The sequence below is a fragment of the Xenopus laevis genome, chromosome 9_10L (assembly GCF_017654675.1).
Source record: "Xenopus laevis strain J_2021 chromosome 9_10L, Xenopus_laevis_v10.1, whole genome shotgun sequence".
NCBI lineage: Eukaryota > Metazoa > Chordata > Amphibia > Anura > Pipidae > Xenopus > Xenopus laevis.
In genome coordinates this window covers 10,945,284-10,961,350 of record NC_054387.1, presented here as the reverse complement: position 1 = coordinate 10,961,350, position 16,067 = coordinate 10,945,284, and the positions used below count along the sequence as shown (strand labels likewise).

Genomic DNA, 16,067 nt, shown 5'->3' with positions numbered 1-16,067 from the left:
GGCTGGAATAACAAAAGAATATCATCATTTATTATAAAGGGACAGTAACTACTCCCTTATAAACCATGAGTAGGGGATAAAGCTTCTGGTATTCCTGCAGGGGGCAGCCTTCTGATTATGGAATGGTTTCCATTAGGAGCCAGAACAGGGCCATTTTATTGACCAGTCGTGGCCCTTACTAGTATTTTTAGGAGACTAATTAAAGAGACTTATTAAAGAGGTAGTTCACCTTTAAAGTAACTAGTATGTTATAGGATGCCCAATTCTAAGCAACTGGTATTCATTATTTATTTTTTATAGTTTTTTTTTAGTTATTTTTTCTTTGGATTCTGATCAGCTTTCAAATGGGGGTCACTGACCCCATCTAAAAACAAATGCTCTGTAAAGCTACACATTTATTGTTATTGCTACTTTTTTGTTACTCATCTTACTATTCATAGTCCAGTCTCTTAATTAAATCAGTCCATGGTTGCTAGGCTAATTTGGACCCTAGCAACCCGATTGCTGAAATTGCAAACCTGGTGAGCTGCTGAATAAAAAGCGAAATAATTCTGAAACCACAAATAATAAAAAATGAAAACCAATTGCAAATTGTCTCAGAATATTCCTCTCTACATCCGACTAAAAGTTGTGAACAACCACTTTAACACTAACAGGTAACTGTGCCCCAGGTTGGACTGAGCTAATGTGCCTTATATAGTGAGGGCACAGGAGAATTATAGCAGCTCCATCTGCTGGAAAACACGGGGCATAGCAGGTATAAGTAGTGGAGGCACAAATAATAGGCTGAATCTATTTGTTGTTCTCTGTCTGTACTGTCCTATAATGAACCAAGCACCTTTTTTCCTCCTGTCTGACCAGTTATTCCAAAGAGCAAGAAGATCCGGCATTTCCTAAAGCTATGGAAGAGCTGCACTAGTCCCGACTGCCCCTGGTTCTGCGCTTCCGAAACCTTCCTCGGCTCCATCAAGAAAATGTTTGCAGCCAGAATCAAACGGAAATATCCAGGGCAACTAGAAACAGGTAAATCCACCTGATGGCTGAGAATCAGAGGAAAGTCACACTCTGCAAAAGCCTATCCCATAATATCAGCTGGGTCATAGTTCAAGAATATCAGCCTCCGAGGCTTCTTAAAGGAGTGGTTCACCTTTAAAGGGATCCTGTCATCGGAAAACATGTTGTTTTTCAAAACACATCAGTGCTACTCCAGCAGAATTCTGCACTGAAATCCATTTCTCAAAAGAGCAAACAGATTTTTTTTGTATTCAATTTTGAAATCGGACATGGGGCTAGACATTTTGTCAATTTCCCAGCTGCCCCCAGTCATGTGACTTGTGTGTGCACTTTAGGATGGAACTGCTTTCTAGCAGGCTGTTATTTCTCCTACTTAATGTAACTGAATGTGTCTCAGTGGGACTTGGCTTTTATTATAGAGTGCTCTTCTTAGATCTTCCAGGGAGCTGTTATCTTGTGTTAAGGAGCTGGGGGGGGGGGGGTTTAGGGGGTGATATCACCCCAACTTGCAGTACATCAGTAAAGAGTGACTGAAGTTTATCAGAGCACAAGTCATATGACTGGGGGCAGCTGGGAAACTGACAATATGTCTAGCCCCATGTCAGATTTCAAAATTGAGTATAACAAAATCTGCTCTTTTGAGAAATGGATTACAGTGCAGAATTCTACTGGAGCAGCTCTATTAACTGATTCATTTTGTAAAACATTTTTTTTTCCCATGACAGTATCCCTTTAAGTTAAAGGAAAACTATACCCCTCAAACAATGTAGCCGTCACGTACAGACACACAGAAGAGGGAGTGAAAGAGGGAACGTGTCTATATAATCAGTGGAGAGATTTCCTCCTTGAGGAAGCAGAGTTGTGTCGCACGTCATTCTGCTAGGAATCAAGTTTCACTGGTTCGATACCCGTCTCTGCATCATATTAGCGACATCTCCTAAACGACATCATATCTCCCCAAATTAATTTGTTTCCTGCATGGAGGGATTTGGGGTGGGGGCGCCTGTGGGCTGCGTCTTCTTCCTCTTGCTAAATGTTGATGTAAAACGCAGCCTGGAGGAGTCATTAGTAAATCTGCTTGTGTGTAATAAGGTCAGGTTTCCAGGCCCCCCTTATTGATGTTAAACCCATTAAGCAGCCCCTGACTCATTGTGCACATGTTGATGTGAATCAGGACTGTTGCCCAATACTTCTATTTATTTATTTATTCTTCTCCTCGAGAAGCGCAGCTAAATCGTCTCCACAAACTGTGCCCGAAGTTTGTCAGCATTGAAACATTTATTGGCCTCATAAAAGAAAAACCAAAATATAAATGAGGCCGACCCTCAAGTCTTATTTGTTTCTGGGAGCCATCAAGTCATTGCGGTTTACTTAAAGGTTCGGGTACCGCCAGGAATTGGCTCCTACTGAAGTGTTTGTACAGTTTGGTTTTCCCCAGTCCCCAGGGCAAAAGGTGATGGAACAATAGATCTGAACTCACAGGGATTGAGAATAATATGGAATAAAGAACATTAGAGAGACATGCAGAGGGTTTTGGCTAAATGCAGCGTCATAACCGGGTACAACCTAATTCTCTTTACAGGGATTGTTCACCTTCTAAATACTTTTTTTTCCAGATTGTTCACCAGAAATAAAGATATTTATCAATTGCTTTTCATTTTTGATAGTTTTTCAAATCCAAGGTCGCAAAAAACAAGTGGCTCTATCCCCTGCTATGCCCAAAGCCACACTCCCTTCCCACAATCCACTGTTACTATAGGCACCATCTCTCCCTACTATACCTACTATCCCACAGTCATACTCCCTTCCCAGAGACTATTATCCACTGTTACTATAGGCACCATCTCTCCCTACTATACCTGCTATCCCACAGTCACACTCCCTTCCCAGAGACTATTATCCACTGTTACTATAGGCACCATCTCTCCCTACTATACCTACTATCCCACAGTCACACTCCCTTCCAAGAGACTATTATCCACTGTTACTATAGGCACTATCTCTCCCTACTATACCTGCTATCCCACAGCCACACTCCCTTCCCAGAGACTATTATCCACTGTTACTATAGGCACCATCTCTCCCTACTATTCCTGTTATCCCACAGTCACACTCCCTTCCCAGAGACTATTATCCACTGTTACTATAGGCACCATCTCTCCCTACTATACCTGCTATCCCACAGTCACACTCCCTTCCCAGAGACTATTATCCCACTGTTACTATAGGCACTATCTCTCGCTACTATACCTCAGTCACACTCCCTTCCCATTATTGTTCCCTTATTGTTATTGCTACTTTTTATTACTCATCTTTCTATTCAGGCCTCTCCTATTCATATTGCTATCTGTTATTCAAATCAATGCATTGTTACTGGGTAATGTGGACTCTAGCAATCAGATTGCTTTAATGCTGAATAAAAAGGTAAATAACTCAAAAACCACAAATAAAAAAAATCTAAACCAATTGCAAATTAGATTAGAATTAGAATATCAAACTCCTAATAAAAGAAACAAAATACAATTTTAATATGGTTTAAGTTATTTGTGTATGTATTGCTATTGAATGCAGTTTTCCCTCTTTATTCTCTGCACTGGTGGCTCAGACTGTTGACACAATGTAGCTGATTAACAGACCTGAGTTTGCTGGGGAATAAAGACTTTTGCAACATTTGTCTAAAAGGTGACAACCAGGAGTTAAAGAAATGCTACTTTCAATAGCAATTGTTCTTACAAATAACTTAAAGAGCTGACATTTTTAAAGAAAAGTATGTTGGAAAGTTGCTTAGAATGATGTTGTCTTATTCTGGTGTTGGCTTGTACCTGCCTTTTATGAAACTCAGAAATTCTGCTCAGCAGGGACAGATAAGAAATGTATCAATTTAGAACAGTTTACAGGGTCGGTGACCCCCTCCTCTCCCACAGCTGCTTGAGACAGACATAAAACAGTATAAAATGAAACTTTAAACTTCAATATTAAAAAAAATAGCCACAAATAGAAGGTAGTGTGGAAAGTCTTTATTTCTGGTGAACTACCCAAAAACAACAGAACTAAAAAAAAGTGTTTAACAGAGAGGAAGTAGATGGCAGTCACATGGTTAGTAAGAAATGAACATTTAATGTTAACCAATCACCACTCGACGTTTCCCTTTCAGTGTGCAGAAGAGTTCTGGAGCAGATGTTCAGCTTTGGGGGCATATTCCCAGCGGAGGAGTTGTCAGACGGAGTGGTTTCCATTTTCCTGCTTTATGGTTACCTGAGAAGACATCAAGTGTTAGACCTGGAGAAGTACATTGCTGCCCTTACAAGAGAAGGTGGGGAATGGCACAATATCTGCATTTCTCCTGCCATGAACTCCTGTGGGTCACATGGAGATATTTGGGCTCATGAGAGAATGACTGGGGTGCCCTTAGTAGATTCATTATTGCACCTTGTTATTCTCAGCGGCACAACTATAGAGGAAGAAGCAATGCAACGTATACAGGCACAGGCCTTTGTCACATTTGATTGCAGAAGTTGTAGCACAAGCTTTCAGGGAGCAATTGTTTCCTCAGGTGCAAAGGGTTGTGCTAAAACTTCTGCAATCAAATGTGACAAAGGCTACTTCCCTATACATAGTTCGGCTGCTAGTGGAGGTGGTCAGGGAGTTGAATGCACCCTACTAAATAAGTAAGTGGTGTGCAGCAGAAAATGTTTGTTTTTATTACTATAGAGCACGGGTCCCCAACCTTTTTTTTACCCGTGAGCAGCATTCAAATGTATAAAGAGTTGGGGAGCAACACAAGCATCAAAAAGTCCCTTAGGGTGCCAAATAAGGGCTGTGATTGGCTATTTGGTAGCCCCTATATGGACTGGCAGCCTACAGGAGGCTCTACTTGGCACTATACTTAGTTTTTATGCAATTAAGACTTGCCTCAAAAATAAGCTCCTGCTTTGAGGACACAGAGCAACATCCAAGGGGTCGGAGAGCAACATGTTGTTCAGGAGCTACTGGTTGGGGATCACTGATATAGAGGAAGCAGATGCTGCGGGGGGTACATGAGTATAATGGACCCCTAATTAATAAGCTATAGAACACTAATAACTTTAGGCCTTGATATTCCTCTGTGGTTGGGGCCCCTGAATTAAGCTCTACTGTCACACTGTACAGTACTGCTTTTAAAGGAGAAGGAAAGTCTGTTTGCATTGGGGGTACCAAATGTTAGGCACCCCCTAGTGATTGTATTGACTTACCTGAAACCCCAGGCTGGTGCTCCTATCAGCAGAAAACTGCACCAGCCCTGGGTTATACCAGTGAGCACCACGGAGCGATCCTCTTCCAGCTTCTTCTTTCTTCAAATTTCCCGGGGCAGACGCATGCGCAGTTGAACTAAATAGCCAACTTTGTAGTTAAAGTTCCACTTTTCACTCTACTGCACATGTGCAGCCGCACAAAGAAAGCCGGAAGAGGATCGCTCCGTGGTGCTCAATGGTATAACCCAGGGCCAGTGCAGTTTTCTGCTGATAGGAGCACCTGCTCGGGGTTTTAGGTAAGTCAATACAATCACTTGGAGGTGCCTAACAAGCAAGTGCAAACAGACTTTCCTTCTCCGTTAAGTCTAAATAGGGTATATTTTTCCTACTGGTACATTGCGATTAAATCTCCTGTATCTTTGTTCATCTAGTGACTCTCATTGAAGCCCTGCAGTTGCCAGGAAGACTAAAAAGAATTAAAAAATTAAAGACCAAGCAGATCTGTCGGCTTCAGCCGCTGCCACAGCTTCTCCGTATCTTGGCCAATTTCCAGCTTGATGAAAACAAGAAATTGTCTAAAGCCTCAGCAAACTTGCTTTCTAGGGCTTCCTCCAACAAGCAATTCAAGCACAAGGTACGGAATCCAGCAATTACAGTGATGTTTGATGGGGTACACAACTTTATGTCCTTCCCTCCCCAAAGTGAAAGCATCAGACAAAACTGCCAACACTATTCAAGCACCACCCGTTCATCTAATATTTATACAAACTGTCCTGTAATTCTACTTGCTATAGTTCCAGGGGTACCCAGGGCACAAATAAGCACTCACCCCAAATCTCCCCCTAACTGGCCTTCAGACTGGGCCCCCTTAGCTCATAACAAGGTTACAGATATATAGAAACATTGGGGTAACAGTCACCCTGCTATAGTTCCAGGGGTACCCAGGGCACAAATAAGCACTCACCCCAAATCTCACCCTAATTGGCCTTCAGACTGGGCCCCTTAGCTCATAACAAGGTTACAGATATATAGAAACATTGGGGTAACAGTCACCCTGCTATAGTTCCAGGGGTACCCAGGGCACAAATAATCACTCACCCCAAATCTCCCCCTAACTGGCCTTCAGATTGGCCCCCCTTAGCTCATAACAAGGTTACAGATATATAGAAACATTGGGGTAACAGTCACCCTGCTATAGTTCCAGGGGTACCCAGGGCACAAATAAGCACTCACCCCAAATCTCCACCTAACTGACCTTCAGGCAGGGTCCCCTTAGCTCATAACAAGGTTACAGATATATAGAAACATTGGGGTAACAGTCACCCTGCTATAGTTCCAGGGGTACCCAGGGTACAAATCAGCACTCACCCCAAATCTCCCCCTAACTGACCTTCAGACTGGGCCCCCTTAGCTCATAACAAGGTTACAGATATATAGAAACATTGGGATAACAGTCACCCTACTATAGTTCCAGGGGTACTCAGGGCTGGACCCAGGGCACTACAGTCTGAGCGCTTACATAATAAAAGGAAAAGACCATTACATTGCAATCCAATGAGAATAAAACATTAAACACAAACTTCAAACAGGTAATCACCAAAAAAGAAGTACAGGAAACACATTGTTCTTATACTGAGGGAAAATTGTAGAATAAAGTATGGAATATATTGTACATTTCATTATTTCCATCGTCATTCAGACTCAAAATGACACAACACCTTATATAGCCAGTAACACACACTCCAACTGTCAGTCCAACTTATGGACTTGTTGCCGACAGAGAGAACAGAGGAGACGCCTATTGGCCCATTAGAACAGAGGTGTGTGTGGGGGGGCATTAGATAATAAATACGAGCAATAATAGAGAAATAATGTGGAGACACATGGTGAGAACTTACATTACTTACTTACTGATCACGTTCATTCCTGAGGTTACACCTATTTCTCAGCACATTATAAAGCAATACTGTGGGATGTAATAAAGTCCCAACAACAATCTCAGCTTCAAATGCCTGAGGCGAAGGGAATTTACTTCTATATGGCTTTTATTATTTGACAGTTTAAGTGCATTTTGAAGATTTTATGAAAGCTGTGTGTGTGTGTGTGTGTGTTACTGTGTGTGTGTGTGTGTGTGTTACTGAGCGTGTGTTACTGTGTGTGTGTGTGTTACTGTGTGTGTGTTTGTGTGTTACTGTGTGTGTGTGTGTGTTACTGAGCGTGTGTTACTGTGTGTGTGTGTGTGTTTGTGTGTGTGTGTGTGTTACTGTGTGTGTGTTTGTGTGTTACTGTGTGTGTGAGTCACACTTGGAGCGCTCCCCTGGTTTCTTTTGTTTCAGCTTCAGACCATAATTCTGAAACGATTTATTCAAAAACAGTTCAGGCCACTAGAGGGCAGTGCATGTATATATATCTATATCAGCAAGTAGCTAGCAGGCTATTCTAATCATGGACTTCAGTGCGGTCCAACTGGCAGCCCAGGGGCTGACCCCACCCCCTCACATGAGTGTCAGCCTGCTGTGTCTACTTACCTTGTGTAAGTTTGTAATGTAACTGGCCCCTACATTGATTACACCTCAATTTCAGACTTTAAGGGTCGGGGACACAGGCAGATTTGGGGAGATTAGTCGCCCGGCAACAAATCTCCTCTTCTTCGGGGCAGCTAATCTGCTCGAACTGCCTTCCCACCGGCTACAGTGTAAATCGCTGGCGGGATGGCACTCAGAGCAATTCGTTTTCCGAAGTTGCCTAAAGTTTGATCGTGAGGCTCAGAGTGCCATCCTGCTGCCCATTTACATTGTAGCGGACGGGAAGGCAGTTTGAGAAGAAAAAGAGATTTGTTGCCGGGCAACTAATCTCCCTGAATCTGCCCGTGTGCCTTAACCCTATGGGCAGAGACATATGTGGAGATTCGGGAAGATTTAGTCACCTGGCAACAATTCGTCTCTTCTTCGGGGCAACTAATCTCCCCAAACTGCCTTCCCACAGGCTACAATCTAAATCGCCAGCAGGATGGCACTCGGTTCACTTTGTTTTCCAAAGTCATTGTGCATCAAGACGAAACTTTGGGCGACTACAGAAAACGAAGCACTCAGAGTGTCATCCCGCTGGCATTTACATTGTAGCTGCCAGGGAGGCAGTTTGGGGAGATTAGTTGCCTGAAGAAGAGGAGATTTGTCGCCGGGCTACTAAATCTTCCCGAATCTCCACAAGTGTCTCTGCCCTAAGGGGCAGATTTATCAAACTGTGAATTTAGAGCTCACCACAAAAAAACTCACCCATGTTCTATTCATTCCTATGGGATTTTTAAAAGTATAAAGTATCAAATTGTAAACTCCATTGATAAATACGATCATAAAAATCCCATAGGAATGAATAGAACTTGGGTGAGTTTTTTATAATGTTGAGCTCTAAGTTTGATAAATCTGCATTGTTCATACTCCTAAATCCCTATACTGTTCATACGTCCGACTGAAAGTGTCACATTATACAAACTGTCAGAGGGGCACCAGCACTGCGTCACTGTAAGTAGTAACAGGGGAGGAATAAGGGTATTAATATGACTTACATTATTCACATATGAGGGAGTGTAATATGTCCACTAGAGGTGCTATTGTGATACATATCTATAGTGTGACTGCCTTCTGCAACAAGTTAAAGGGCTTGTTCACCTTTGAATTAACTTTTAATATGATTTTGCAATTGGTTTTTGGGATTTTTGAGTTATCCACAGCTTGCAATCTGGTTGCTAGGGTCCAAAATACCCCAGCAACCACACATTGATTTAAATAAAGATTAAATAGGAGAGGCCGGAATAGAAAGATCAGTAGCAATAACAATAAATGCGTAGCCTTAACGAGCACTTGTTTTTTAGATGGGGTCATTAGAAGAAAGCAAATAAGACCAAGTTGCTTACAATGAGCTTTTCTATAACAAACTAAAAGGTGAAGCGCCCCTTTAATAGTGGTTTTGCTTGGAGAGTCTTGTTATTGGAGTGAATTGTCCTTGTGTTGTCTGGCCAGGGAAGGGTTAAACATGTGCCGCATGGAGGAGGCCTGGGAATGTTTATATGAAGAGACTTGTGTTGTTGCAGCAGGAGAATGTTAGAAGGGCAGCGACCCCTGACTCTGTGACTAGAGGGGACCCAGGAGACAGGGACAGATATAAATAGTAGAAATAGAGGAAACACAGTGAAGCCACTCGTTACATATTTAGGGAATGAATTCAGGCAGTGAGAGACAGAAGGGACAGTGAAGGGAAATCCAATGAGTAAGTACAATGGGCAAGTTGCTACTGGATAAAGAGGAGGCAACAAGAGAGGAGAATGCAGAGACGTCAGGCTACCTGTACAATGGGAGTCAAGACAGGCAGTTGTAGATGCCCAGTGGTACTTTGGTGATGATTCCTTTATTCTGGTCGTTACCTGTAGAAGGTGGAACAAGGTGTTAGTACAAAAGTGTCACATGTTTCCTTTTCCCCCCATTCCAGGCAGTTGTGTATTACACAGAGATTTTATCTGGTGATGATACAAAGCTCCAGCAATGCGCCTGTTTGGCTCTCAAGCATCTAAAAGTAAGTGTCACCCTCAAACACTTTATCACTTGCACCATGTCCTGCTGTCACTACTGAGCACTAACACCAACACAGAGAGCTGGTGTCACTACTGAGCACTAACACCAATACAGAGAGCTGGTGTCACTACTGAGCACTAACACCAATACAGAGAGCTGGAGTCACTACTGAGCACTAACACCTATACAGAGAGCTGGTGTCACTACTGAGCACTAACACCAATACAGAGAGCTGGTGTCACTACTGAGCACTAACACCAATACAGAGAGCTGGTGTCACTACTGAGCACTAACACCAATACAGAGAGCTGGTGTCACTACTGAGCACTAACACCAATACAGAGAGCTGGTGTCACTACTGAGCACTAACACCAATACAGAGAGCTGGAGTCACTACTGAGCACTAACACCTATACAGAGAACTAGTGTCGCTACTGAGCACTTACACCGATACAGAGAGCTGGTGTCACTACTGCACACTAACACAGATGCAGAGAGATGGAGTCACTACTGAGCACTAACACCGATACAGAGAGCTGGTGTCACTACTGAGCACTAACACTGATACAGAGAGCTGGTGTCACTACTGAGCACTAACACCGATACAGAGAGCTGGTGTCACTACTGAGCACTAACACCAATACAGAGAGCTGGTGTCATTACTGAGCACTAACACCAATACAGAGAGCTGGTGTCACTACTGAGCACTAACACCAATACAGAGAGCTGGTGTCACTACTGAGCACTAACACCAATACAGAGAACTAGTGTCGCTACTGAGCACTTACACCAATACAGAGAGCTGGAGTCACTACTGAGCACTAACACCTATACAGAGAACTAGTGTCGCTACTGAGCACTTACACCGATACAGAGAGCTGGTGTCACTACTGCACACTAACACAGATGCAGAGAGATGGAGTCACTACTGAGCACTAACACCGATACAGAGAGCCGGTGTCACTACTGAGCACCAACACAGATACAGAGAGCTGGTGTCATTAATGAGCACTAACACCAATACAAAGACACACTCACCCCGTAGCCACTCAAAAGCCTCCAGCAATGTCTGTCCTTCCCATGAGTCACTGGGGCTGTAACGGGTAAGCTGCCTGTAGGGGAACATGTATGAGGCTGCAGAGCTTGTTGCCAGGATACAACCCACACAGTTACTATAAGCCTAACGTGTAATTGCTGCACATACATCACTTATTGTGTTGTGTCAATCAGGGGACGGCGAGTATCGACCAGATCGCTTCTTTGTGTCAGTCTGAAGTGAAGGACGTGAGGGACATTGCCAGGGACACAATCCTCTCCTTCGGTGAGTTTATTGCTCATTACACAAACGGGCATTTGTCGCCCCCAATAAAAAATTAGAGATGCACCGAATCCACTATTTTGGATTTGGCCAAACCCCCGAATCCCGAATGGCCGAACTGAATTTGCAAATTAGGGATGGGAAGGGGAAAAAATTTTTTACTTCCTTGTTTTGTGACAGTCATGTGATTTCCCTACCCTCATTTGCATATTCAAATTAGGATTTGTATTGGGTTCGGCAGAATCTGAATCCTGCTGAAAAAGGCCGAATCCTGGCTGAATTCCGAACGGAGTCCTGGATTCAGTGCATCCCTAATACAAATTATGGATGCACCGAATCCAGGATTTGGACTCGAATCGAATGTGAATCCTAATTGCACGATTGCGGGTGACAAAACTCCAAAAAATGTTTCTCCGCCAACAGGAATTGAAATGTTCTGTGTTTTTTTTTCCACCAGAGACTGTTTATTGTTGGTAGAGAAACATTTTTGGGAGAAGTCGTGTGTTTTTATTGGGGGAGACAAATCCCCGGTGAGCAGTTGGCTCAGCACATTGTGATTGACAGATTCTCTATGTGACATTTACACGCGCAGGTCACAAAGGACGACAGGTGTTTGGAAAGACGGACAAGAGGAGCCGGGAACTGCAGGACACACTGACGCTGGATGGAGAGATAGAAATTACAGTGTTTTAAAGTCTGTCTGTCCCCAAATATACAAAATGTACAAAATGAAAAGAATGTATATTTAGGTTTCTTTACATTGCACATAAAGGTGTTACTTCTCCCGGCTATTGGTGTAACAGCGAATTAACGTGGGGCTACTCATTTATCATATTAGTCACTTACAACTGCTCATACTGCAACATAAACGTGCGCTTCACCTTTAACTTCACTTCTAGTATCTTATTCAATGGCTCCAGCTCTATCCGTCCTTTCTCCATCTAAAACTGCAGCTCTGTAAGGCTACACATTTATTGTTCTATTGATACTATTCTTTTATTCACACCCTCTCCTATTAACATTCCAGTCTCTTATTCATATCGAGGCATGGTTGCTAGGGGAATTTGGACCCTAGCAACCAGATGGCTGAAATTGCAAACTGGAGAGCTGATGAATAAACTCAAAAACCAAAAATAATAAAAGATGAAAACAAATTACAAATAGTCTCAGAATATCACTCCCTACATCATACTAAAGGTTAAATTAAAGGTGAACAATTGCAAAGCACACTGGGGCGCATTTATCAACACTGGCCAAATATGCCCTTGGGCAGTTACCTATAGCAACCAATCAGCAATTAGCTTTTTAAAGCCAGCTGCTTGGTTGCCATGGCCATGCCAAATTTGCCCAGTGTTTGCCCAGAGCCCCACTGAGTAGTTTACGTTATGATTGTGTTGGTGGCTACAAGGACAATATTAGATGTTCCATTTCTGGGTTGGGGGAAATGACCTATATTTTTTCATTACAAATGGAATATACCATGTATCAGCTGCACAGGGGAAATTAATATTTGCCAGATACCCTTTTACACCTTAAATGTATATTCTCTGCTATGGAACACAAAGAAACAAGGAAAATAACCCCACAGTATTCTCTTTAATGCCATGACACTCTATTATAAAGTTGCTGTTCCTTTAAAGAACGAAGTGTTGGAAATAAGGAGAGGTTGGTATTTCAGTCGATTCCCCATCAATAGGCAGGACATGTATGGAATACTCTTTATTATGTTGCAGATGAAGTGACTCCGTTGCAGTTTGTCATGATTTAGGTGCATGTTTAGCAACACTGGAGATAAATATCTGGAGAGATTTCTGGAGATGTTGCCCATGGCAACCAATCAGCAATTAGATTTAAACATCCACCTATAACTTAGAAAACAAAAGCAAAGATCTGATTGGTTGCTGTGGGCCCCTTAGTTCCAGCGAGTCTCATAACCTCAGGGTAAAACACAAGCTGGAGCTGCAGGATAAAGTTTTACTATTCAATAACCGCAGAGAAAGAACAAAGGACGGGCACAGCACCCCACTAAGGGGCAGATTTATCAAATGTCAGGTAATTTTCGAATTGAAAAAAAAATTGGCTTCCGACTAGGGAATAGTCCAAATTTGATTCGAATTTGTATCATGTACTGTGTCTTTAAAAATTCGACTTCGACCATTCGCCATCTAAAACCTGCCGAATTGGTGTTTTAGCCTATGGGGGACCTCCTAGAACCTATTTGGAGTCAATTGGTGGACTTTGTAAAATCAAATTTTTTTTTTTTGGAAACTTTGAATCGAATTTGATCAGATGCGCCATTCCTTTGATTTGAATTCGGCCGAATACAGACCTATTAGATCAAAAAAAACCTTCGACTTTCGGTTGGTCTTTTTGAATCCGAATTTCGAAGTGTTTTTCAATTCGAAAACAATTCAACCCTTGATAAATCTGCCCCTAAATGTCACTGCAAGGGGAAGTAAAACACAACTTGCTTTATAATGTCCCTTTCCGTAAATACTTGCAGCCAATCCAAAGCTGATTTACCGCTGACATCACAAGATAGAGAATGTGATTCCCATTGGAAGAGCCTTAACAGGGGTGTGTGTGTGTGTGTGTGTGTGTGTGTGTGTGTGTGTTTATAAGAAATGTGCATAAATGCTTTCCATTCTGTATATTGTAAGTTCATAAACAATAAACTTTTGGGACTTTGTTGAACCAATTTGTCTGCTGTTGCCATAACGCGAGACTGGACTGCTGAGTGTTGCCAGAAAGTAAGTACACCCCACCCCTGCAAACACTTACTCAGAAGTAGAAGCCCCCCAAAACGACAGGAACCCCAAAACATGGCTTTAAAGGGGTTGTTCACTTTTAAATTAAGTATGATGTAGAGAGGGATATTTTGCTATTGGTTTTCATTTTTTGTGTTTTTTGAGTTATTTCGCTTTTTATTCAGCAGCTCTCCAGTTTCCAATTTCAGTAACCTGTTGCTAAGGTCCAAATTCCCCTAGCAACCATGCATTGATTTGAATAAGAGACTGGAATAGGAGAGGCCTGAATAGAAAGACAAGTAATAAAAAGTAGCAATAGCAATACATGTGTAGCCTTGGAGAGATTGGGTCAGTGACCCCCATTTCAAAAATTAAAAAAATATAAAAAAGAAAAATGTAAAAAAGAAAAATGAAGAAATGGAAAAGTTGCTTAAAATTAGCCATTCTAGAACATAACTAAATGTTATGGTAAAGGTGAACCACCCTTTAATGTAGAAGCCTGATAAACACTTTCCTGTTGTGGTGCAAAGCTTTCTACACTTCCCCTCAACAGTAACACCAAAAAAAAAAAGCATTTTAAAGTAATGACAATATAATGTAGTGTTGCCCTGCACTGGTCTCGGATGTTACTGTTCCTTTAATGGGGTTGGATCACATTGTATTGGGCCATTTGTCATACACAAACTTTCCTCCTATTGAAACGAAGGGTGAAGTTAAAGGGGAAGTAAACATACACGCTACTGAGGACGTCTGCAGTTTACAATTATTTTGTGCTTTTAGGCTGTGGGCAGATGGAGCGTTGGCTCCACTCCTCTCAGCCAGAGTATTTTGAGAGAAGCAGATCTGCTCCGTCTCCACTGAGATCCTCATGTGCAGGTACACACAGGGGAGGCATGTCCAGGCTGTGTGTGTGCCTGAATGCAGTTGAAAGCAGTGGAAGCAGTTGAAATGAACGGAGCTGGTCTGCTTCTCTCAGCCTGAAAGAATAGGCAGAAAGAGCCAACGTTTGCCCATAGCCTTAGTAGTTTGTGAGATATTTGCAGTTGTAGACTGCTCTAACCAGGCTCCAACTGTCAGTGTCAGGTTGTGGGTCAGCCAAAAGCCTGGTGTTAGTGTACAACTCCCAATAGCTCAGAAATAAATATACTGGAGTTATGCTCTAACTAGAGAGAAAAGGAGACTTACCTTGCTTCACTAATGGATGCCGTGCAACAGGAAACCAGAGTAACTGTCATCTGACAATCCCGGCTGTGCAATGGTAGGGCCTGGACAAAACAAGATGGCTGCCTCGACGTGAACTGGAAGAAGAAAAAAAAGCAGGTTTGCAAATTCCCAGAGAGAATAATTGCCCCGAGATAGGGAAACCCACCCCAATATGGCCCCTTAGAATGTCTCTTAACCCCAAGCTTTATCCTGGTTGTCTGTAACATTTCAGTAGAAAACACAAGTCGTTCCTATAGGGAACTAACAAGGATTATCCAACACACACTGAGAACAAAAATGAACTACTCACGGTTTGCGTCTGGATCGACTCCACCCACCATCACCAAGGCGGCAGTTTATTCCCAATAATATCCTGGAGGCCGTCACATTGAAACAGACCCAAAGCTGCGCAGTTCTACATGGGAAGTGAGAACCCAAATATACACAGGGCGGGGCTTAACGGCTGAGGATGAAGCCGATTGGGGGGATACAGGTTCCCACACACAATAAAGCGCCAGCGTTAGCAGCCACGTGCTCAGAGACAAACCGACAGCTCTTTATTAAACGTTTAGATCATCCACATTACAAAATAAGCACCGGCTTAGGCAGCGTCACTTTCATGTCCAGGGAATGTTCCATCAGCAACGGAGCCCAACCCCATTGAGTCTGCCCCGCCCACCCAGCTGTGAGGAATAAAGGGGCAGTGGGGAGTCAATACATTTGCACACACATAGGAAAAGCAGATGGAGTTAAATTGGGGATTAGTGTTTGTGGTATAAGAATCACTGACTATAACAGAGCGTGAACTACAAGTGTCTGTACAAGGAAACGAATGACTTTATACAGTGCGGCCATTTACATTACTGACTCCTTAAATGGGTTGTTCATCTTTAAATTAACTGTTAGTATGATATAGAGAGTGATATTCTGAGACCATTTGCAATTGGTTTTAATTTTTTATTATTTGTGGTTTTTGAGTTATTTA

The 16,067-nt window shown here is 42.5% G+C and overlaps 1 protein-coding gene and 1 long non-coding RNA gene across 6 annotated transcripts in view; one reads left to right on the top strand and one right to left on the bottom strand.

Annotated features, from left to right (window-relative positions):
- The window catches only part of ripor3.L (RIPOR family member 3 L homeolog), a 95,335-nt gene extending 83,414 nt beyond the window's left edge, over positions 1-11,921 (top strand). For all 4 annotated transcript variants that reach the window (XM_018234603.2, XM_041575755.1, XM_018234604.2 and 1 more), the window contains 6 exons: positions 862-1,023; positions 4,169-4,327; positions 5,678-5,880; positions 9,732-9,815; positions 11,045-11,135; positions 11,725-11,921. In XM_018234603.2, the coding sequence (XP_018090092.1) occupies positions 862-1,023; positions 4,169-4,327; positions 5,678-5,880; positions 9,732-9,815; positions 11,045-11,135; positions 11,725-11,825 (800 nt within the window). In that variant the 3' untranslated portion in view covers positions 11,826-11,921. The remainder of the gene's footprint in view (positions 1-861; positions 1,024-4,168; positions 4,328-5,677; positions 5,881-9,731; positions 9,816-11,044; positions 11,136-11,724) is intronic.
- LOC108700891 lies at positions 4,017-16,067 on the bottom strand. 2 transcript variants are annotated; one of them, XR_005964291.1, is made up of 4 exons: positions 15,065-16,067; positions 10,853-10,926; positions 9,588-9,666; positions 4,017-4,269 (listed from the first exon to the last, which is right to left on the bottom strand). It is a non-coding gene; the product is annotated as an uncharacterized LOC108700891 (long non-coding RNA). The 2 variants fall into 2 exon arrangements; XR_001933060.2 differs by lacking the exon at positions 10,853-10,926 and having other exon boundaries at positions 15,065-16,064.